Below are 24,246 nucleotides of genomic sequence, written 5' to 3'. Positions count from 1 at the left end.
TATTAATAGTTGTGCTATAAAATTCTGTTTTTCAGATCTCCTTGCTGGCCTTCTGAAGGGTGTACACCAAAACTATAGCTCTGCAAGAGGCAAACTTCAGTTCCCAGGAGCCTTTGAGGGAAGCAGTGTGCTTTAAATGTATGGCATGGACTATCTGATGATAAGCGCCGGCTCCCTCGGCCTGAAAGCAGAGTTGTGCACTACACCCCATAGTCAAATTCAACTGGATGTAACCATCCTCGGGTTCTTTACCTTTTACTTTTATTACTTCCTGTGATCTGGACACTATGTTTCTGTTGATGTAGCATAGAGTCACTTTGGAGAATGGAAGACATGGTGGAAACAGGACTTTAAGAAAAAGGGTTTATTCAGCTATCTACACCTTCGATCTGCGTGGAGGAAGTCCAGATCTTACGGCATGGTCAGTTCGTTGTTGTTGTTTAGTCGTTTAGTTGTGTCCGACTCCTCGTGACCCCATGGACCAGAGCACGCCAGGCACTCCTGTCTTCCACTGCCTCCCGCAGTTTGGTCAGTCTCATGTTTGTGGTTTCAAGAACACTGTCCAACCATCTCGTTCTCATAAGGTGGCCAAAGTATTGGAGCCTCAGCTTCACGATCTGTCCTTCCAGTGAGCACTCAGGGCTGATTTCCTTAAGAATGGATGCGTTTGATCTTCTTGCAGTCCATGGGACTCTCAAGAGTCTCCTCCAGCACCATAATTCAAAAGCATCAATTCTTCGGCATTCAGCCTTCTTTATGGTCCAGCTCTCACTTCCATACATCACTACTGGGAAAACCATGGCTTTAACTATACGGACCTTTGTTGGCAAGGTGATGTCTTTGCTTTTTAAGATGCTGTCTAGGTTTGCCATCGCCTTTCAACCAAGGAGCAGGCGTCTTTTAATTTCGTGACTGCTGTCACCATCAGCAGTGATCATGGAGCCCAAGAAAGTAAAATCTCTCACTGCCTCCATTTCTTCCCCTTCTATTTGCCAGGAGGTGATGGGACCAGTGGCCATGATCTTCGTTTTTTTGATGTTGTGCTTCAGACCATATTTTGCGCTCTCCTCTTTCACCCTCATTAAAAGGTTCTTTAATTCCTCTTCACTTTCTGCCATCAAGGTTGTATCATGTGCATATCTGAGGTTGTTGATATTTCTTCTGGCAATCTTAATTCTGCATATAAGTTAAATAACAAGGGAGACAATATACAGCCTTGCCGTAATCCTTTCCCAATTTTGAACCAATCAGTTGTTCCATATCCAGTTCTAACTGTAGCTTCTTGTCCCACATAGAGATTTCTCAGGAGACAGATGAGGTGATCAGGCACTCCCATTTCTTTAAGAACTTGCCATAGTTTGCTGTGGTCGACACAGTCAAAGGCTTTTGCATAGTCAATGATGAAGAAGTACAGTGGTGCCTCGCAAGACGAAATTAATTCGTTCCGCAAGTTTTTTCTTCTTGCGAGTTTTTCGTCTTGCGAAGCACGGTTTCCCATAGGAATGCATTGAAAATCAATCAATGCGTTCCTATGGAAACCGCCTTCAGACCAGGTCCGGGGACAGTCTGTCCCGCGACCTCTTCTGAAGGCTGGGGGGGGGGACAAGGGCTTTTCTTCCCACCGCCAGCCTTCAGAAGGCTGTTCTGAAGGCTGGCGGTGGGAAGAAAAGCCCTTCTCCCCACCTCCCACCCCGCAAGCTCTGGGGACAGGAGGGCTTTCCTCCCGACCGCCAGCATTTTAAAAGCCCCCAGGACAGCGGAGACTTCTCCGCTGTCCCGGGGGCTTTTAAAATGCTGGGGGTCGGCAGCGAAGGCTTCGCTGCCACCCGCCAGCATTTTAAGATCGCCCCGGGACCGCGGAGAAGTCTCCGCTGTCCCGGGGGCTTTTAAAATGCTGGGGGTCGGCAGCGAAGGCTTCGCTGCGCCCACCAGCATTTTAAGATCGCCCCAGGACAGCGGAGAAGTCTCCAGGACCTCTTCTGAAGGCCGGCGGTGGGCGAAAGTCTTTGCTCCCGATGGCCAGCATTTTAAAAGCGGTCCGGGATAGTGGGAAAGCGCAGCGCGCTTCCCTGCTATCCCGGACCGCTTTTAAAATGCTGGCGGTGGGGAGCAAAGCCTTTCGGCCCCCGCCGGCCTTCCTGGACCTCTTCTGAAGGCCGGAGGGGGGCGAAAGGCTTTGCTCCCCACCGCCAGCATTTAAAAGAGGTCCCTGGAGATTTCCCTATGGGCTTTCTTCTTGCGAAGCAAGCCCATAGGGAAATTCGTCTTGCGGAACGACTCAAAAACAGAAAACTTTTTCGTCTTGCGAGTTTTTCGTTTTGCGAGGCGTTCGTCTTGCGAGGCACCACTGTAGATGTCTTTCTGGAACTCTCTAGCTTTCTCGCTCAGTTCAAGAGGCAGCAGTGCAGGCATACAGCCTCTTTCTCCAAGATGGATCTCTCCTCCCCCCCTTCTTCCTCCCCAAACCCCTTGCTGTCCCCCAGAGCAGGTACCCTGGCAACCTCCCAAATCCCCAGTGTTCATTCACATCTAGGAGCAAGAGAGAAGTTTCCTTGCATTGTTAATGGCTCCTATTGTACTCTTAATAGCCACAAATCAGCCAGGTTAATTTGCATAAGCCAGCCCAGGAATTCCCTGTCTGGAACAGCTCTGCAGTTTATGTTTTAATCCATATCCCAGTTAATCAAAATACTAGCATTTATTCATTCCTAGGGTTTAGGGGGGACTCCCCCCAATCTATTACACTAGCACTAGCTTTGCTGCTGCATCACACTATTGACTCATGTTAAGATCGTGGTCCACCAAAACCCCTAGATCCTTTTCACATGTACTGCTAGTAAGCCAGGTGTCCCCCATCCTATATTTGTGCATCTTGTTCTTCCTTCCTATGTGCAGCACCTGACATTTGTCCTTACTGAAATTCATTTTGTTAGCTGGGGCTCAATGTAGGGTTGCAAAAAAGAGGACACATTTGCCAACTTCTGCTTTTAACTAGGGATCGCTATGATGACTCTACCCATGAAAAAGAGGGCATGTCCTGGACAAATGGCAACCCTAAATTCTGATTCTTTCTTCTGTGGCATTAGCTTCCCTCCCGGTTTGGTGCCATCTGCAAATCTGATGAGCATTCCCATTGCTCATCAGAACTTGCTCCCTATACATTTCTAAAATACTGTGGGCTGATCTTCCCACCAGCCTCTCAGACCTAGAGAGGCTATCAGCAGCCCAGCAGGTACAGAGGTGGTGACCTCACAGAGGACCAGCTAAGCAAAAGAAGGTAATGTACCCATGACCTCATAGAGCCCATGGGGGAGGGGGTTAAGCTGCTCCTCCCAAATAGCTACCCAGTGAAAGGGAACCACTGAGACTCTTCCATCAGATACTGGGAGTTAATGAAGTGGATAATTTAAGAATTAGACTCTAAGGACTCTGACAGGGTGAGTGAGGAGCCAAGCAAAGACCTCTCCCCTCCTTTCAATTCCCTCCTCCAAATGACCCCTGGGCTGGTTATGGATGTGGGAAAACACACTAGCTCCACCATGACAAAGCCTTCTGGTTTTCATCCGCTATGTTTCCCAATGAACTGTATTTCTTAAGAAACCAAACCAAACCAAACCAAACCCGGAAAGAGAAAGTGTGTTTTGACATGCAGTGTCCTAACACCTTGAACGACTTTCCCGAGAAGTCACTGAAGCGGTTGTTTTTTCCACAGTCAATATGTGGGAGTCCTTTTAGAAACCTATTTGACATGAATAGGTTTTTCCTAGTTCTTCTATCAACATATTCACATATGGTTTTGTCCTCAGAGCTTACTTGCAATGTCATAGTCAAGAGACTTTTTTTGGGGGGGGGGAGAAACAGCAGCCATGTAGAAGGCAAAGTAAAGGGGGGATGGGATGAAAAAACCCCAAAACTCTATACTTTACAGAGTTGTTATTGTAATTCACCAGATCTTAACCTATTAAAGTATTTCCCGATTTTTAAAGACGTGTTTCCCCACAAAGCCATTTTGTCATGGGAGAAAAGGTCAAATTTATATTTTTTTGAACATGTGATGCCATTTTGTTCAAACTGATGTTATTTTTTCAATAGTATCTCGATAAATTAACATATTTAGACCCAAGTGCCACCCATCTTTCTTGCAGGGCTACATAGGAATATTCCAAGGTAGCCCAATTTGGACAGTTATTTTCAGTTGTGGGTCTCCAGAATTGTGTAAAGGTAAAGGGTAAAGGGACCCCTGACCATTAGGTCCAGTCGTGGCCGACTCTGGCTTTATCTCGCTTTATTGGCCAAGGGAGCCGGCATACAGCTTCCGGGTGATGTGGCCAGCATGACTAAGCCGCTTCTGGCGAACCAGAGCAGCACGGAAACACTGTTTACCTTCCCGCTGGAGCAGTACCTATTTATCTACTTGCACTTTGATGTGCTTTCACACTACTAGGTTGGCAGGAGCAGGGACCGAGCAAAGGGAGCTCACCCTGTCACAGGGATTCGAACCGCCGACCTTCTGATCGGCAAGTCCTAGGCTCTGTGGTTTAACCCACAGCACCACCCACGTCCCCCAGAATTGTGTACCTGACATTAAATATGCTTGGTGATACAGTTCTAAATCTGGGATCCCAAACCCTACTTCCTTGATCAACTTTTGCATTGTTTGAATAGATATTCTTGGAACTGAAGAGCGCCATATGCATTTTTTTTTAAAAAAATTATTCAAAATTATAACAAGACATATTATCCAAAAACATAAACATATCATCCTTGCCCCCCCCATTTTTCCTTCCTCCCCCCCCCCCACTGTCAGCTTTCCAGCTGCTTCGTGTTGCTGCTCTCAGCAGAGAAAGCATTCCAGGCAACCAGGCAACTCTTTATTGCCTTCCGACTTAATTACAGGCAGAAATAAACCAAGTGATCCGACTTTCATGACGCCTTGCTCCGACTGGCGTCTTTCCCCCCTCGCTTCCCCCAGCACAGCCATCTGCCCAGTCCCTTCCTTCTTTCCCTGTGACGAGGAGCACTCTTTCTCGGAAGTAGCCCCTCCCGCTCAGACTCACTCTCCTCTTCTCTCTCCTCTGAGGACGAGAAACTGCTAATCAGAGGGGATCGTTCTCTATACAGTGGCGCCCCGCAAGACGAATGCCTCGCAAGACGGAAAACTCGCTAGACGAAAGAGTTTTCCGTTTTGGAGGTGCTTCGCAAAACGAATTTCCTATGGGCTTGCTTCGCAAGACGAAAATGACTTGCGAGTTCCTGCGGGGTTTTTTCCCTCCCCCCCCTTTCTAAGCCGCTAAGCCGCTTATCCGCTAAGCCGCTAAAAGCCGCTAATAGCGCTAATCCGCTAATCCGTCAATGGGCTTGCTTCGCAAGACGAAAAAACCGCTAGACGAAGAGACTCGCAGAACGGATTCTTTTCATCTTGCGAGGCACCACTGTATCCTCCCTTTCTTTCTTTCCTCCCTCCTTGCCTGCAGCTCCCTGACACACACAAACCCCACCCCGACTTCCCTCAGTTCCAGTCTTTGGTTTCTCTAAGAATGCTGTTTTCTGCATTTTACAAAGTTGTATAGATCCTCAAACTATTTAGCTGATTATTATCAATAAAAGGTTTGTGAATGTTTATTCAAAACCTGTCAAGGAGTCCAGTTTGCTTCGTTGCGTCTTCAGATACTTTGTAAAGGGTTCCCATTCATCCTTAAAGTCACAGTTATCCTTGTCCCGTAGCTTATATGTCAATTTTGCCAGTTCTGCATAGTCCGTCAATTTTTGTTGCCATGATTCTTTAGTCTTCAGTCTTCCATCCTTGTGCTACCAGAACTCTCGCGGCAGTTGTCGCATACATGAAGATGTTTTTCAACTTTTTTGGCAGGTCTTTCTCTACAATCCCCAACAAAAATGCCTCGGGTTTTTAAACAAATGTTAAATGGAACATTTTCTTCAATTCATTGTAAATCATTTCCCAAATTTTTTAAATTACCTTACAATCCCACCACATATGATAAAATGTCCCCTCCTTTTCCTTACACTTCCAACATATATTTGAACTAGTTTTGTACATTTTCCCTAACTGCACTGGTGTTGTGTACCATCTGTACATCATCTTCATGTAATTCTCCTTCAATAGGGAACAGTCTGTAAATTTTAAGTCAGTTTTCCATAATTTAACCCAATCTTCCATCATAATGTTATGCCTTACATCTTGTGCCCATTTAATCATAACTGATTTTACCTCTTCATCTTTCATCTCCCATTCTAATAATATGCTGTATGCGGCCTTCAGTAGTTTCACTTTCCCTTCAATCACTTCCGTTTGAAACCTAGAACTAGTATAACTAAATCCTTTCTTGCTGTCTTCTTTATGTGTTTCATATAGTTGTCGATAATGCAACCAACTCTGAAAGTGGTCTTTGATCTCATCATAATCTCTTAATTTCCATTTTCCATCATGTTCCTTTAATAAATCAGCATATGTGAGCCATTTTCCTTTCTTTCCAAGTGGTTTGAGCAGTAATGCTTCATGTAGTGAAAGCCACCACGGGGTCTTTTGTTCCAATAAGTCTTTGTATCTCTCCCATACTCTCATTAGTGATTTCCTGATTATATGGTTGTAAAAACTTCTATGAACCTTTCCTTTCCCGAACCATAAGTATGCGTGCCAGCCAAATCTGTTATCATGTCCTTCTAGTTCTAATGCCTCTTGCTTATCCAATCTCATCCAGTCCCTGATCCATACCAAACAAGCAGATTCATAATACAATTTAAGGTCTGGGAGGGCAAACCCACCTCTATCTTTTACATCTGTAAGCATTTTATGTTTTATCCTTGGCTTTTTGCCCCGCCCCCCGATAAATCTTGAAATCTCTTTCTGCCATTTTTTAAAGCATTCATCTTTCAGGATGACTGGTATTGATTGAAAAAGAAATAGCATTTTTGGCAGCACATTCATTTTAATCGCCAATATTTTTCCTAACACTGAGAGATTCATTCTGCTCCATATTTCTAAATTTCTTTTTACCTCAAGCCAAATTTTTTCATAATTATTTTTAAATAGGTTTATATTTCTTGATGTTAACCAAATCCCTAAATATTTAACCTTTTTATGGACTTCAATCTCAATGTTTTGTTCTAATTCGGTTCTTTGTTCTTCCTTCATGTTTTTAACTAATAATTTAGTTTTATTCCTATTTAGCTTAAATCCTGCCACTTCCGCAAATGCATTTTCTAAACAAAGATTTAATATTTTGAAAGTATTTGCTTGGTATGTGAACTGGAATTTCTTTTAAGATATAAACTAGGTATTATGTTCAGTTTAAGAGCTTTGACTTCCCCCCCCACAGGGTCAGGTTCAATGACTGCTGTCTGTCGATATCCATTGATAAGTCATGATACATTTTGTTGATGTTTAACAATGCTAATTTAGATAAATCTTGTGGTAATAATAACACACGGTTGACTCATATTCAGCCTGTGGTCCACCAAGAACCCTGGATCCTTTTCGCATGTACTGCTACTTAGCCATGTTTCCCCCATCTTCTATTTGTGCATCTGGTTCTTCCTGCCTAAGTGCAGAACCTTCCCTGTTGAAATTCATTTCATTAGCTTGGGCCCAGCTATGGAGAGTGCCCAGCTATGGGGCTGTACTGTTGGGTCTGGGTCAAGACAAATAAGGACTCGCTTACTAACCTATAGTCGCTCTTGTGTCTGCTTCTTCCTTGGCTCTCATTCCCACACAGAACAACATGCGTGTGAGCAGGGTACAGGGCCTCCTACTGGTGGCTGGCATCTTGACTTACTTGCTGATGGGTGCCCTCATCTTTGAACTTCTGGAGAAGGATCACTACCTAAAAATGGAAGATGCAATGTTTCACATGAAAGAGGAATTTTTTTCGAACTACACCGCTCTCAGCCCAGAAGAGGTGGAATTAGTCATACAGGTAAGGCATTACTTTAGCAAGACTGAAAGGGATGACCGTGGCAGGACACCAGAGGTTAAGAGGTCAGAAAGTATATATGGGGGGGGGGAACAGTTTAGGAGGTGGGAATTGAGGTGGGGACAGAATCAGTGGCCAGCATAGAGCCATAAGGACTCACCCTTCCTTCTGCATGTGAAAATTTATCCCCATGGAGGGTTAGGCAGATTGTTGGAGGATAAGACAAGGAATGACTGCTAGCCATTATGGCTCTGTTCTGCCAACACTGTTGAAGGCAGCATGGGCTTCTCCACACTGAGCTTTCCTCCACTCTCTCCAGGCCTGGCCATGATTTAAAGCTCCGTGTCTGAGCACCATTTCGTTACTCTGGGGCTTTCCTCGTGTAAACCAGCTTGTTAACAGCAATCCATTGAATACCCAAATTGACTTTTGCTCCGATTCAGCCATAAAGAGCAGGTTTTTGTTAGTATTAGCACTGTATTTGTTGGGAAATGTATTTTGCAAAGAATAAATTAGGGAAAGGAGAACATACGCCATGTAGCAGCTGCAAAACAGGTGACTCCAATCAAGGTCACAGAAAAGCTGAATCATTGCCACGGAAAACCTAAAATTCACATTTCCTCCAATTCAGCTGTAAAGAGCGGGTTTTTGTTAATATTTGTACATTCGAACCTTGGTTGTGGAACTTAATCTGTTCCGGTAGTCCGTTCGACTCCCAAAATGGCACATCCTGCACTCAATCAGAAGCCGTGGAAGCTGTGCCAAACATTCGGCTTACGAAAAACATTCGCAAACCGGAACACTCACTTCTGGGTTTGCGATATTTGGGAGCCAAAATGTCAGAGTACCAAGGCATTAAAAAACCAAGGTTCAACTGTACTATATTTGTTGGGACACGTATTTTATAAAAATATATTGGGAAAAGGAGAACGTACGTCATGTAGCAACTGCAAAACAGGTGACTCTTTTCAAGGTCACAGGAAAGCTGAATCATTGTCTGGTTAACTGCCTTGAAAAGTGTGTTTGTGCCTTCGAACAGAGGGTGGGAGATGGGGTAGTCTCACCATTGTTTGGTTGACTGAGAATATGGGAGAGCCAATACTCCAAGCAGACTCTGTCCAAAAGAATTTATGAAGACATCCAAGCCAAGGGGTAATAATATATGCATTGCTACAAAAGTGTGTTTTTGGAGCAAGAAGACCAAACCCTCTCTTGGGGTCAAGGGAGAGAAACACTTAGTATTGAACTTGAGATATAAACAACACAGCTTGTTATAGTGTTGCCATCAGTGCTCTTGGAGTGCGGCCTTTGCCTGGAAAGAGTGGAGGAAGAGTGTGCATAAGCCCTATGCCTACCAGTTACTGGGGGTGACAAGTGAGGGGAGGGCTGTTGTGCTCAGGTCCTGTTTGTGGGCTTCCCATGAGCATTGGGCTGGCCACCGGGGGAAGAACGTGCTGGACTGATCCACAAGAACATCCCTTGTGAATGCATAGAGATTTGGTTAGCAGTATCTGGTGATAATCAGAGGAGGGGCTATTCTTATTGCTGGAATATTCAAACTGAGCCTTGCCTTCAATTGCAGAAACTGGTAAAATATGTTCAGATGGGAGTAGAACCTATAGGAAGACATGATGATGAAGGAAGGGCCAGCTGGGATTTCAGTACTTCTTTCTTCTTCGTGGGAACTATGTTATCCACAATAGGTACTGTCATTTGGTTCTGGCTTCTTCGCAAATATAGTATGCAGGGCATTCAACTGCTCTCAGATAAATTGTGTAAAGCTGCAGGCTTTGCTTTTGCTCCTTCATCATCCTTCACATCTCATTTTTGTCTTTCCATTTCTGGCCAAATAAATAGTTCATTTATTATATGCCCAACAAGACCATTCCCTGATTAGTTATTTATTCTCCACCCTTCTGGGGCCAACCCATTATTAAAACCACCCTGTGGAAAGTAGTTGGGCTAGGAAACAAGTTCAAATCCCACCTGGTGCAACTGACCCAATGCCAGGTCTCGCAATGCAAATCTGTCCCTCTCAGCACAGCCCTATGCATTCAGTGGGACTTGCTCCCCAATAAATTTGCATAGGATTGCAACTTCTTTCCAGTAAGCTACAAAATACACTCAAGAAACCACACACCCTTTAGATGAATGCCTTCAATGCAGAAAACCATGCACTGAATGAGTGGGAGAACCTACCTTATTAGCACTGTTTAATCCAGAGCTTTCAAAACTTTTCATGTTGGTGACACACTTTTTATACATGCATCAATTTGTGACACGGTAATTCAGTTTTACTAGCAAGCTGGTGGTTAAACTAAGCCCTTTCCAGCGTTGGCATGACCTACACACTGCAGCCAACACGCTAACATGTTGCGACACACAGTTTGGAAAGCTCTGGTTAAGCTTTTCGGTGTGAAGCACAAATTGGGATTCCAAACAACAGATTGAAGAACTAGGCCACAACCAACAAGATGCATTTCAATAGGGGCAAATGTAAGCTTCTGCACTCAGGCAGGAAGAACCAGCTGCACATATATAAGATGGGGGACATCTGGCTTACTAGTAGTACATGTGAAAAGGATCCGGGTTTTTGCTGGCTGCATCAACTGAAGTATTGTATCCAGATCAAGGGAAGCAATAGTACCACTCTATTCTGTCTTGGTCAGACCACCCCTGAAATACTGTGTTCTGTTTTGGGCACCACAATCTGAGAAGGATTTTGGCAAGCTGGAACATGTGCAGAGAAGGACAGCCAAGAAGATCAAGGGTCTGGAAACCAGGCCTTATGAAGAATGGTTGAAGAGACTGACAGGAGATATGAGAACCATCTTCAAATATCTCAAGGGCTGTCACATGGAAGAGGGAGCATGCATGTTTTCTCTTGCTCTGGAGGGTAGGACTCGAGGCAATGGCTTCAAAAGACAAGAAAGGAAATTCCAACTAAACATCAGGAAAAACTTCTGACAGTAAGAGCTTTCTGATAAGAAGGGTTGTTTGACAATGGAACACACTCCATCATGAGGTTGTGGGTGTTAGTTTCTGTGTGTTGCCACTGTGCAGTTGCTTGGAGTCACAAGAGCCTGTTTTGCATTCCAGAGATTCCATACTGTTGGAAGTCTCACGGGAGATGGGAGACAGATGTGACATTACTGGTTTCCTGTTCCTTTGTTTGTTCAGTTGCTCTCTGCTCTCACAGAGAGACAATGTATTTCTTTTCTGTCTCCATAGCTTAGTAATAAAACTCTTAGCATGTAGCTCATCCTTCTCGTCCTTTCCTGTGCTGGATACTCTGCGTAATGGGAATGTGCTTGGAGCCTTATAAGAGGCTCAGGTCGTTAATTACTGTTGGAGGTGATTCCAGAGGAGCTTGGAGGAGCTCGGTCGAACGGAGATTCCGACATTTTTGGTTTTGGGCCCAGAAGAACGGAATGCAGATTATCTTCTCTGCGTGTCAAGAAGATTGATGGGAGGTAGGTGCTCATTACCCGGGAAGCCTGCCAGTCCCTAATTAATTGGCAATAAGGGTGGACTTTGAACTTCAAGCCAAAGCACTAACCGGCTGCGGCAGAAGGGTGCTGTTTGAAATGCAGCTGCTGGGAAACAGACTTAGCTTGCTTTAAAGACACAATGGGCAATCCAAAAGTACAGGAGGCTCTTCAATTTGCGATGGGGATACCAAAGCTCTCAAAAGGGAATTATCAGGAATGGGTGCAGTATGCAGAAGCCCTGCTAAGAAAAGAGGGTCTGTTTAATGTCATAACAGACGCGCGCCCCCAGCTCCAGTTACCCAAGAGTGGGAGGCTAAGGATTCCAAAGCAAGGGGAACTCTAACGCTTATTGTGTCCCCTGAAGAGTTTTGTCTGTTGCGTGACAAGGCCTCAGCCAAAGAAATGTGGGACAGTCTCCAACAGTCACATTTAAGAACAGAGGTGGGAGCTTCTTTGTTCTTTTATGCCAAGTTGCATGATATGGCACTTGCTGATGGAGCAGATGTACGTGCTCACCTCATGGAAATGCAGAATCTAAGGCATGAGTTGCAACAGTGTGGAATCACCTTTCCAGAGGCTGTGTATTCCTTCATGATTCTACATTTTTTGGGTTCAAGTTGGGAAGCGATTGCCAGCCAGCTTGCTGTTTTGCCTACTGCTCAGCTCACGGTAGTGCATGTTACTGCTGTGGTGTTGAATGAAGCGGATTGGTGTAGTGCTAGCTGCATCACTAAGGGGGAGTCCTCACACACGTCATCCCAGAATGCAGTGCAGCCACTAGATGGTGCCAAAGCTTTGAAGGCAGTGAAATGCTACTATGTGGGCATCTAGGCCATGTGAAGGGGGAATGTAAACATCCCAATGCCAAGGCAACAGAGCAACGCAGCGAAAGTTCAATGTGTGGAAAAGGCAAAGGTCAGAAGTCCAGGACAATGCAACACAAGACCATGGTCTCACGCTACACTCCAAAGGTCCAGAAGACATCTAGATCTTTCTTTATCATAGACTCGGGAGCCACCCGGCACGTCTGCAAAGACAAACACCTGTTCGTGTCCATTACTCTGCAGGAAGGTGCGATTCACCAAGCGGATGACCACATGATCTCCAGTCAAGGCTACGGAACGGTTGTGCTTCACAGTTTGGATGCATCAGTATGCAACGTTCTTTTTGTTCCAGATGCTGCACACAACCTATTGAGCGCCTCGCAGCTGACTGAGCAGGACATAGATGTTTCCTTCAAGAAGAGGAAGTGCACCATCACCAAGAAAGATGACTTTGTATTGCATGCTGATTATGTTGATCATTTGTTTGTATTACATTATGATGATTCTGTTGATGTTGTGCAGGATGAAACTTGTTGTATTGCAAATACTAAGAAGGTTTTGCATGCAGGATGTATTCATGATTATCACAGGAAACTTGGTCATTTAAACTTCGAGGCAGTTTCCAAAATGCCTGCCTTAGTTGAAGGTATGACTATTAAACGCTGCAGGTACCACATGAAGTGTAAGGTATGCACAGCAAACAAGGTCAAAATGACTGCAAAAGGTAAGGTATCTAGTAGACAAGCTACAGAACCATACCAGGTAGTGCATGCTGATCTCGTTGGTCCACTAACACCCTCTTTGGGTGGAGCCAGGTACTTCATGGTTCTCATTGATTCATATTCCAGATATATTCATGTGTTCAATCTCAAGCAGAAATCAAAAGCATTTCCTAGGTTCAAGGAATTCTGTGCTTGGTTGAAAAATGTGCATGATAAACAGGTGAAATGTTTATTTACAGATCGAGGGGGAGAATTCACTTCTCAAAAGTTTGAAGCTTTTCTGACTGAGAAAGGAATTCAACATGACCTTTCAAGTCCACGGTCTCCTTGGATGAATGGACTTTGTGAAAGGGTAAATCAAACATTACTTCAAGGCTTGATAACCTTGCTGCATGACGCCAATCTTACAGAGTTATTGGGCAGAAGTGCTCAGCTGTTTTGTTTATACTTATAATCGCAGATTGTCATCACCGATTGGTTGTACCCCCTATGAAAAGATGTTTGGCAAGAAACCATACATCAAGCACATGAGAATTTTTGGTTCTGACATGTGGGTTCACACACCACAAAGCTCCAAGTTAGGCAAACGTGGTTTGCATGGTATCTTTCTAGGATATCAGAAAGGTTCTTACAGAGTAATGATGACTGACTCTAATACAGTTAGGCTCACTAGAAGTGTTGAGTACAATGGCAAGTAGGGGGAGAATGTGGGAATTTTCCCATGTTATCCTGATGACAGTGAAGAGTCTGAGGATAAACAGCAGCAAAGCCCCACACTCACTGATGAAGGTTCTGGTTCTGAATCTGAAACTGACTCAAATGATTCAGAGGATTTCAAGAGTGCTAAGGCCTCTCTGCGACCCTCTGAAGGCTCTGATCGAGAATTGGAGGAACCACTGTTCACTATAGGCACTGGGTTCTGCTTAACTGGAGGTTTTTAAGCAGAGGTTGGATGGCCATCTGATATGGATGCTCTAGTTGAGATTTCTGCATTGCAGAGGGTTGAACTAGATTACTCTTGGGGTTCCTTCCAACTCTGCAATTTTACGATTCTGTGACTATGAATTGCCAGAAGCTTGGTGGTTTTTTCCTCTGAGTTCATTTCCACCTGTGCACAAGATCCTTTCTCTCTCTATCTCTGCCATATGTTGATCAGTATTTCCCCCCAAAGGTCCTGTGAATTCTTTAGTCTGGTCTTTCTCTGATCCATTTTCATTCACCATTCTGTGCATCTCATCTCTGAGCTCTTGCAATTGCTCATCCAATAATTGTGGGATGATACTAACAATCAATGGTGCGGTCAGCCGTGTCTTTGCCATATTGAGTTCTGTTCATCACTCCCTTAGCAGCCTCTGCTTTGAAAACTTGTGTCTGTCCCTTTAGGTAAACAGTGCATTCCATTCCAACGGTTTGAGGTTGAATTCCAACAAGACCAAAGTATTGTTTTTGCAGAACAGGGGAAGCTAGCCAGAGTGGCTAGGGGCAACCCAGTCAGATGGGCGACACATAAATAATAAATTGCAATTATATTATTATTCCCATGCTAATGGGTTCAATCTCACTGAAGGGATGGAGTTACAAGTAATATAAGATGAAGATTTTAAACTAACCAGATCATCCCAATCATCTGATAATTTAAGATAAGCTTTTTGCTTTGTTTTTCAGCCTCTTAAATAATGCCTCTTCTTACACCAGCAGCCAATTTGCATTCTGGATAAGAATTTCTTATTAATTAATTCTTATCCAGAATGCAAATTGGCTGCTGGTGTAAGTAATTGGCAGATAGATCAGCCAAGTCTTAATTGAGGCCAATTGCAAAGGAAACTAAAATGGAGGTTTTTCTGAGCAGAAGACTTACCCTGAGGGCTATTATGGGGTATCTGGGCACAATGGTGGTTCCTCTGTCTAAGACATGCCCTATTTCATCACCAAAGACATATCATCCAAAAGCAAATAAGTTTTTTGTAATTCATTGTTTAATCCAATAACTATAACCAATTTTGAAAAAAAATTGCCCTATTTCATCACCAAAGACATATCATCAAATACATTTCTAAATTTATCCCAAAATAAAATAAGTTTTTTGTAATTCATTTTTTAATCCAATAACTGTATCACAAATTTTGAAGAACTGAAAAATCTGAAGGTTAAGCATGTTCCAGTTCACAGGCAAGGCCAGGTCACACTAGAATTGAGAGAAATCAAATTCCTTGAGCATTCTTAAAGTCTTTAGGGGCTTAGGAATTGCAACTTATTTTAGCCATGATGGTCACGAATGGAGGAACTCAGCTCTCTCCTCACTGCAGATCAACCTACACTTGTTTTGATTTTCATGAAAATGCTGTGACCGCCACATTTTCATGACAAATATATTATCAATCTTTTGGGGTTTTTTAAAGGGTTGCCATGATGAGTCTCCATTTCACCCAATGTTTCACAAGGTCTCCAAAGTCATACCTGCACACTTGGCGTCTTCCATTGCATCTCAGGTCAGTTCTTCCACAGTGGGCCTGTCCGGTCCAAGGAACAGGAGGGAGACACTTGAAGCTCCCACATAATTATGCCTGGAGGAAGTTTCTTTGTTTGAAACTGTTAATTGCCCCAAGTGCATTGGCACAAAGGAAGTCAATATGTGCAGTACATAAAATAAATACATTGGGCTGTATCCAAGGCTGCCATTTTGGTCATGCACAGACTTCTGCTTGCACAATGAAGCTTATCCCTCTTCTTCTCTCTGCACCCCTCTTAGCACCCTCAAAGTCTGCGCCAGAGGGTATGGGGATCCTCTGGAGCAGATTTGGGGGTTGTACGGGAGAGAGGAAGGAAGCAGCAGTCAGTCTCAATGCACAAGCAGCTCTCCACTGGAAACAACCCTTCGTAGGGACCCTGCTCTGTAACTTCTCTAGGCAATTGGCAAATCGACAGTTGCTGACGTCCTTTGCAACCCTTTCTTAATCTTCCAACAGGCTATGGAAACCTCTGTCCCCAAACGAAAGAAGGTCAGCTCTTTTGTGTTCTTTTTGCTCTCTTTGGAATCCCCTTCAACCTCATCTGCTTTAACTATATTGGCACTTCAATCTCAAGACTCTTCGAAAGCTGTGCAGAGAAAGTGTATGGGAAAAGAAAGAAGGTAATTCAGCTACTTTATCTGGAGATAATTTCTAATCTTACCAGTCACAAGACTGAGGCCGACATAGACATAGACAGCACTCAGGTCCTGTTTGCAGGTTTCCTGTGGGCATCTAGTCAGCTTTCATGAGAACAGGATCCTCAACTAGATGGGCCCTTGCCTGATCCAACAGATCTCTTCTTCTATTATATTGCATATACATATGCATTTCTGATTAGCTGCCTCTATAAGAGGTGGAAGACAAGGATAAATTAGACACGTGCATTATGCCATCTGAGGAAGATAAACTTGAACTGTGCCTTCAATTAGGAATGAAATACCACCATAGAGCTTGACCACCATGAATTGTGACATCAGCAGGAAATTGTGCTCCAGATGAAGTTTAACAGGTGGAATTATTATTATTTATCTGTTAACGCAGCCTAAAATTACAGTGCATGGCTGAAGGTCAAGAGGACTGAGCTCTGTTGCATCAAACCTGCCTTTTTTCTTTTCTTTTCTTGCTTTATCTTTCAGAAATCAGCAAGATACATTTTCGTTTTTGTGGTTCTGGGAATTCTAATGTTTCTTATTTTGCCATCATTCTTCTTTCAATGGATGGAGGGCTGGGCTTATTATGAAGCTATCTATTTTACATTTGTTACACTCAGCACCATTGGTTTTGGAGACTATATAATAGGTAAGGCTTTCAAAATACTTTGATATTGTGGTCTTAACTGATTGTACAGATAAAGCGAGGTCATTTGTGGCTTCAAGGTACTGGTGGCAGTAATAGGCAAACTGTCCCCAATCCCATCCCCACTAATTCCCCTGCCGCAGCACCCATTATTCCACCACGCAGCACAAAACCTCCAGATTAAAACCTGGCAAACCAAAGGCTTATATTGCCTAATAGACTTCTAGAAAAATAACAAACCCTTGTCAACACAAGAAATACAAGACAAACTAGAAGACACCCAAATGCCCTGGTTAACACATCAGCAATTGCATACCCTCTTAAACAATCCAGCAGTAAAATCAACAGCAACTAGGCCTCTGACAACCTTCAAAACCTCCTTCTAACAACAAAGGGACAGGTAGAGGAATGGTATCCAGAATATACAAAATACTACTACAAAATCCCACGAACTCCCTAGATGCAATAAAAAAACAATAGGAGGATGACGTAGGCTATGAGATTAACCCCACTCAATGGAACAAAATGTGTTCTAAACCCCCCTTTAAATCCATATCAACAAAAAGAAAATATCTCACCCTGAAACTCACCTACAGGTGGTACCTAACACCAAGAAAACTAGCTAATATGCCCAGGAACCTCACCAAAATGCTGGAGAGGGTGCACATCCACAGGCACATACCTCTATATGTGGTGGGAGTGCCCCAAAACCCAACTATTCTGGACAAGAACCATATGAGAGATAAGTAAAATAACCAAGCAAGTATTAGAAACCACCCCAGAATTGGCCTTACATCTTCCAAGACAATAATGCCCACTTACACCGCAAAGAACTCATAACCCACCTACTTTAAGCATCCAGAAGCATCATAGCCAGACACTAGAGAGACCTGTCAGGAGTAAGCATGGACCAATGATACCAAATAGTATGGGAAACAGCCTGACTAGAAAAATTATCCAATAAACTGAAACTGACAAGGGGACAAATGGAAGAAGACACCTTCAACCCAGTATGGCTCCCCTTTATCACGTACACAGCCCAACAAGACAATGACAAAAACCCATCAACAGTATACAAATCAATATGGCTAACCTGATCCAAAACACCCACTCACCCCACTCACACATGAAAACAAAGACCACCACAGCCAACCTCAAATGAATAACCACATCCTAGGCCAACCACAACCTCTCTCACCACCAAAGGAACACAAGTGAACAGCAAAGAACCAGCACAAGCAATGCTGACACCAAACCCTACATATAGGAAGGAAAATAGAAACATCGCCACCCGACCCCAACCCCACTCATCTTCCTCCCCTTTTCTTCCTAATGTCTCAACAAATGAAACTGATTTGTAAAAATGTTACATGGAAAAAATACGAGAGAGAGACATTGCACACACTTTTTTAAATCAATAAAGTCTTTAATTAAAAAGGGGGGGGGGGAGGTACTGGTGGCAACCAATCTGCTGTACTGAAGAATATGAAAGCTCAGTTCAGGTTTCATAAAAAATGATGACTTGCAATGATTATAATCTGGAACCCAAACCATATTTTAAGTTTCTCTAGTACAGACCCTCCAAGTATCCCTATTTTCCAGGAACAGTTCTGGATTTACAGAAGCCATCCCAAAGAGTACTCATCAATGGTTCCTCAACATCCTGGAAAAAAGTGACAAGTGGTGTGCCACTGGGTTCTGTTCTGGGCTTGTTGTTGTTCAATGTCTTTATAAATGCTTGGCTGAATGAACTGAGAGGATGCTTCTCAAATGTACAGATGACACCGAACTCGGAGGGGTAGCTAATGTCACAGAAGACAGAATCACAATTCAAAATGACCTTAACAGATTGGAGAACTGGGCACAAGCTAACAAAATACATTTCAATAGGGACAAATGTAAGGTTCTGCGCTTAGTCAAGAAAAACCAGCTGCACAAATATAGGATGGGGGACACCTGGCTTACTAACAGTACATGTGAAAAGGATCTAGGGGTCTTGGTGGACCACAAGCTTAACATTAGTCAACCGTGTGATGCAGCAGTGTGTGTGTGTGTGGGGGGGGAGCTAACTCTATTCTCGGCTGCATCTGTAGAAGTATAGTGTCCAGATCAAGGGAAGTAATAGTACCACTCTATTCTGCCTTGGTCAGAACACACCTAGAATACTGTGCCCAGTTCTGGGCACCACAGTTTAAGAAGGCTGTTGACAAGTTGGAGCATGTGCAGAGAAGGGCAGCCAAGATGATCAAGGGTCTTGAAACCAACCCTTATGAGGAATGGTTGAAGGAGCTGGATATGTTTAGCCTGGAAAAGAGGAGGCTGAGAGGAGACAAGGTAGCCAACTTCAAATATATCAAGGGCTGTCACATGGAAGAGGGAACATGCTTTTTTCTCTTGATCTTTAGAGTAGTATAATGATCTCAGGCAGTCAGATGGCTCCAGTATGCAGTAACGAGCCTCTGGAAAATTCATGTACGTTTATTTACAGGTCAAAGAAACAAAGCGCGGCACACACCAATCATTCTCTGGTAATCAGGTGCTCCGTCTGAGTTTCCGTTACTCAGACAACACAAGGTTTGACAACGTCTGGCCCTGCTCCTCTGACCCTTACATAGCCTTCTCACCCTCTCCTCCCTCCTGCTGTGAGGAGACCATAGGAACTCCCTCTTTTTGTTCTCCAGTGAAGATTCCCCTGAACTCTCTTGCCTTCATGGTTGCCTAGTAACCTCAAGATGTCTCTCCCTTGGGTCTCATTCTCTGTTACTCTGCCAACTTTGTAAGACTGAGAAGGAAGGGGGTCAAGTTAACCCACTCCTGTCCTGCCTGTGATTGTGTTCTCTCATTGTCCAAGTCAGACCCCTCCCATTCGTCTGACCCTGCTAGATCCCTGACAAGTAGGACTCAAGCCAATGGCTTCAAGTTGCAAGAAAGAAGATTCGGACTAAACATTTGGGGGAAATTGTGACAGTAAGAGTGGTTCGGCCGTGCAATAGACTCCTTTGAGAGGTGGTGGACTCTCTTTCCCTGGGGTATTTGAAGCAGAGGTTGGATGGCCATCTGTCATGGATGCTTTAGCTGAGATTCCTGCATTGTAGAGGTTTGGGCTGGATGCATCAAACATAAAAGAAAAGAAAATGCCCAGTATGTTTTCCTGGACAGTGATTTTGCACCTTTCTCTTGGTTGGAACTGCAACTCCACCCCCACTGTTCAGCCCGGACACTGAGGTCCATCTCCGCGGGCCTTCTGGTGGGTCCCTCACTGCAAGAAGTGAGGTTACAAGGAACCAGGAAGATGTCAAGGAGATAAAGAACTACACCACCTTTAGAAGACATCTGAAGGCAGCCCTGTATAGGGAAACAAAATACAGTGGTACCTCAGGTTAAGTACTTAATTCGTTCCGGAGGTCCGTTCTTAACCTGAAACTGTTCTTAACCTGAAGCACCACTTTAGCTAATGGGGCCTCCTGCTGCTGCTGCACCACCGGAACCCGATTTCTGTTCTTATCCTGAAGCACTATTTCTGGGTTAGCGGAGTGTGTAACCTGAAGCGTATGTAACCTGAAGCGTATGTAACCCGAGGTACCACTGTAAAAAAATTCCCTCCAGTAGCACCTTAGAGACTAACTAAGTTTGTTAATTGTTTGAGCTTTCGTGTGCATGCACACTTCTTCAGATGTATATCAATAACAAACTTAGTTGGTCTCTAAGGTGCTACTGGAAGGATTTTTTTTATTTTGTTTCGACTATGGCAGACCAACACGGCTACCTACCTGTAAATGTACAGTGAAGTTTGTAATGCTGTATGTTTTATAATGTTTTGATATATGCTGGAAGCCTCCCAGAGTGGCTGGGGAAACCCAGTCAGATGGGTGGGGTACAAATATTATTATTATTAAGCAGGAAGTTATAGGATGTGCACAGATTGGGAATGTGGTAGGGCAACTACCCCAAAGCTTTTGCAGGCCAAAACAGCATAATGTGCCCAAACCATCACAAATAGGCAATAATAAGGACATTGGCAGTTTCCTGTGTTCGTCTTCCCACAATTCAGTGGTAGAAATGTCTTTTAAATGTATGGTGTGAATGTGAGCTAACGAAGTTTAGATAAACTGAATTGGTGAGTCCTTTAAATCACCTCCTCACACATTATTGTTGCTTTTCTCTGTGTCTCCAGGGATTAAGCAGGACAGGACGTATTTTCCGGGCTACCGGGTGCTTGGAGCCGCTTGGATCGTCGTTGGTCTGGCCTGGATAGCTGTGTTGTTTCAACGGGTATCTTCATTCCTGGCACCTGAGGATCCAAAACCAAGCTCACCTAAAAAGAGTAAACGGTGAAGATAACACCACCCCAAAGGAGTCAGTCTGCTACATGTCCACTGGAGAAGAATTTATCATTGCATTCTGGTGGAGACAGACATAAAAATCAGCTAAACTCAAGAACTTCTGCTGAGCTTTTTATAATTGTATGGAAGTTTGACATTTAACTCATTCCTTAAAAACTCACTAGCTGCTCTTTAGGTTATGCAGTTCCTAATAAACTGTGAAATAGCCTGGTATTCTGCAACCAAGAGCGGGGGGGTCGGTCTTACTTGGACTGTGTGCAGAGGAGAGCAACCAAGATGATCAAGGGTCTGGAAACCAAGCCTTATGAGGAGTGGTTGAAGGAGCTGGGTATTTTTATTCTGGAAAAGAGGGGACTGGGGGAGATAATAATAATAATAATAATAATAATAATAATAATAATAATAATTTATTATTTATACCCCGCCCATCTGGCTGAGTTTCCCCAGCCACTCTGGGCGGCTCCCAATCAGTGTTAAAAACAGTACAGCGTTACATATTAAAAACTTCCCTGAACAGGGCTGCCTTAAGATGTCTTCTGAATGTCAGGTAATTATTTATCTCTTTGACATCTGATGGGAGGGCGTTCCACAGGGCGGGCGCCACTACCGAGAAGGCCCTCTGTCTGGTTCCCTGTAGCCTCACTTCTCGCAATGAGGGAACCGCCAGAAGGCCCTCGGCGCTGGACCTCAGCGTCCGGGCAGAATGATGGGGGTGGAGACGCTCCTTCAGGTATACAGAGATATGAGAGCCATCTTCAAATATCTCAAGGGCTGTCACATGGAAGAGGGAGCATGCTTGCTTTCGCCTGCTCTGGAGGGGAGGACTCAAACCATAGCTGTCAACCTTCCTTTATTTGGAGGGAAACTCCCTTATTCCAGCGCCGTTTCCTGCTGCTACCCCGGATTGTTGATATCGCGTAAATTTCCCGGATTTCAAAGGAAGCAGCTCCTCTCCCTCCCTGCCGGCCAGGGAGGCTCCTCAGCTGCGTTGCTCGGCTGCGTTGCTCACCACTAAGCAGTCTGAGAACCACTGGGGGGTGGAGCTTGCATGCCTTGTGCCGATCAATTTGGCCGCGTTGCCTAGGGACTCGCCTTTGCTTCAGCGCTTCCCAGCGGAGAGGTGACGGTGTGGTTTTCCTTGCTGCTGTATCCCTTTGCCGGGTTGCTGCACTGTAGGAACCACTGCTTGAGGCTTCGTTTGGCTGCTGGCTGGGCTTTCTGCCTTTGGGCTTTTGGCTCAGAGGGGCTCTACTCTCTCTGTGTGTGCGTGTGTTATGTACTGAGTTGAATAGGATCCAAACTGCAGCAGTCTGATTGGTCCTAGAACAATAGGATCCAAAGGGCAGCAGTCTGATTGGTCCTAGAACAATAGGATTCAGAATGCAGCAGTCTGATCGGTCCTAGAACAATGCAGCAGTATGATTGGTTGGCAGGAACTACCCAATCATGCTCCAGATAGAAGTGAATCCACAACCTGATTGGCTTACAGTAGAATTCCGGAATTAGCCAATCATGTGCAGCCCATTGTGTACATAATGTATATAAAGCAGATACTTTGAGGGGACATTCATTCATTCCTCCTCACCACTATGAGCTGAATAAAGAGCATGAAATTACTTTGCGACTCTGAGTATATTTCACCGTGTGTGTGTGCATGTGCGTGAGAGAGAGAGTGAACGTGTCACTTAAGCTGATAGTAAGAATGCTGTAGCTTCACACACTTACCTTCACACAATGTGTAATTAACTTGGGGAATTTTTTTACCGCAGGATGTGGTGAGGTCAGTACTTTAGATTTACAGGGGGATCTGAGAGATGAATGGGAGATACGGTTTGTCAGTATTAATGGACAGCTAAATAGAAACTTAACCCCCAAAGTTAGTACCAAGATTCAAATCCTGACTGGGTAACTTTGCTCACTAGTAACATTGAACCATGAGGACGAGGTGGTTGGACAGTCTTCTCGAAGCTACCAGCATGAGTTTGACCAAACTGCGGGAGGCAGGGGAAGACAGGAGTGCCTGGGACAGGTGAGGCTGCTGATCCCTTATTTTCAAATCTGAAAGTTGACAGCTATGACTCAAACCAATGGCTTCAAGTCTGTGATGCAGGTATGATGTTTCTGGGGGTGGTCTTGGACTCCAGGGCGGGCAATTTAAAATGTCTATGTAAGGGCTTGCACGCATGGCTCGGGGTCCTCCTCCTCTCTCCTGCATGTGGGGGAGCACCCTGTTGCAACAGTTAATAAATATCAGGCTTACGGGCTGCTTTGCTTCTCAATATTCTCTGGTTGGTCTCTGTTATTTTCTCCTACCCACAGAGAGCCTACAAAAGGACTCTGTATGGGCTCTTGGGTACCCCATAAGGGAAGAGGAGCAGGTTTTTTTTTTACTTATATCACATGGATGCAGCCTCACTACCAGGGGTATCTGATGACAAATGCCGACTCCCTCGGACTGAAAGCAGAGATGTGTGCCACACCCCATAGTTAAATTTGACTGGACTTAACCATCCTCTGGTTCTTTACCTTTTACCTTTATTACTTCCTGTGATCGGGACACTATTTCTGTTGATGTAGCCTAGAGTCACTTTGGAGAATAGAAGAAATGGTGGAAACTGTTGTACTTTAAGAAATAGGGTTTATTCAGCTATTTACACCTTCAGTCTGCATGGAAGTAGTCCAGCTCTTACGGCATGGTCAGTTCAAGAGGCAGCAGTGCAGGCATACAGCCTCTCTCTCCAAGATGAATCTCTCCCCCCCCCAACTTCTTTCTCCCAGAAACCCCTTGCCCTCGCCCAGAGCAGGTACCCTGGCAAACTCCCAAATCCCCAGTCTTTGTTCACACCTAGGGTCAAGAGGGAAGTTCCCTTGCATTGTTAATGACCCCTATAGTACTCTTGATAGCCCTGCGTCAGCCAGGTTGATTTGCATAAGCCAGCACAGGAATTCCCTGTCTGGAACAGCTCTGCAGCTTATGTTCTAATCTAATCCATATCCCAATTGATCAAAATCCTAGCATTTATTCATTCCAAGGGGTTAACAATAGCATAAGCTTTGCTGCTGCATCACACTATTGACTCATGTTCAGCCTGTGGTCCACCAAAACCTCTAGATCCTTTTCACATGTAC

The 24,246-nt window shown here is 44.3% G+C and overlaps 1 protein-coding gene across 3 annotated transcripts; it reads left to right on the top strand.

The window, feature by feature from the left end:
• On the top strand, positions 1 to 21,214 carry LOC128419026 (potassium channel subfamily K member 16-like). Of its 3 annotated transcripts, none has more exons than XM_053399308.1 (6): positions 14 to 421; positions 7,734 to 7,934; positions 9,514 to 9,634; positions 15,935 to 16,098; positions 16,615 to 16,777; positions 20,949 to 21,214. In XM_053399308.1, the coding sequence occupies exons 1-6, from the start codon at positions 419 to 421 to the stop codon at positions 21,107 to 21,109; spliced, it is 813 nt and encodes a 270-aa protein (XP_053255283.1). In that variant the 5' UTR covers positions 14 to 418; the 3' UTR covers positions 21,110 to 21,214. The 3 variants fall into 3 exon arrangements, with proteins under 3 accessions (XP_053255460.1, XP_053255283.1, XP_053255374.1); XM_053399399.1 differs by lacking the exon at positions 14 to 421 and adding an exon at positions 3,228 to 3,437; XM_053399485.1 differs by lacking the exons at positions 15,935 to 16,098; positions 16,615 to 16,777 and having other exon boundaries at positions 1 to 421.
• Positions 21,215 to 24,246: the final 3,032 nt, after the last annotated feature.

The sequence above is a fragment of the Podarcis raffonei genome, chromosome 1, assembly GCF_027172205.1.
Source record: "Podarcis raffonei isolate rPodRaf1 chromosome 1, rPodRaf1.pri, whole genome shotgun sequence".
Taxonomy (NCBI): Eukaryota; Metazoa; Chordata; class Lepidosauria; order Squamata; family Lacertidae; genus Podarcis; species Podarcis raffonei.
Note: the sequence above shows the minus strand (reverse complement) of the source record. Positions and strands in the feature narration are given on the sequence as shown.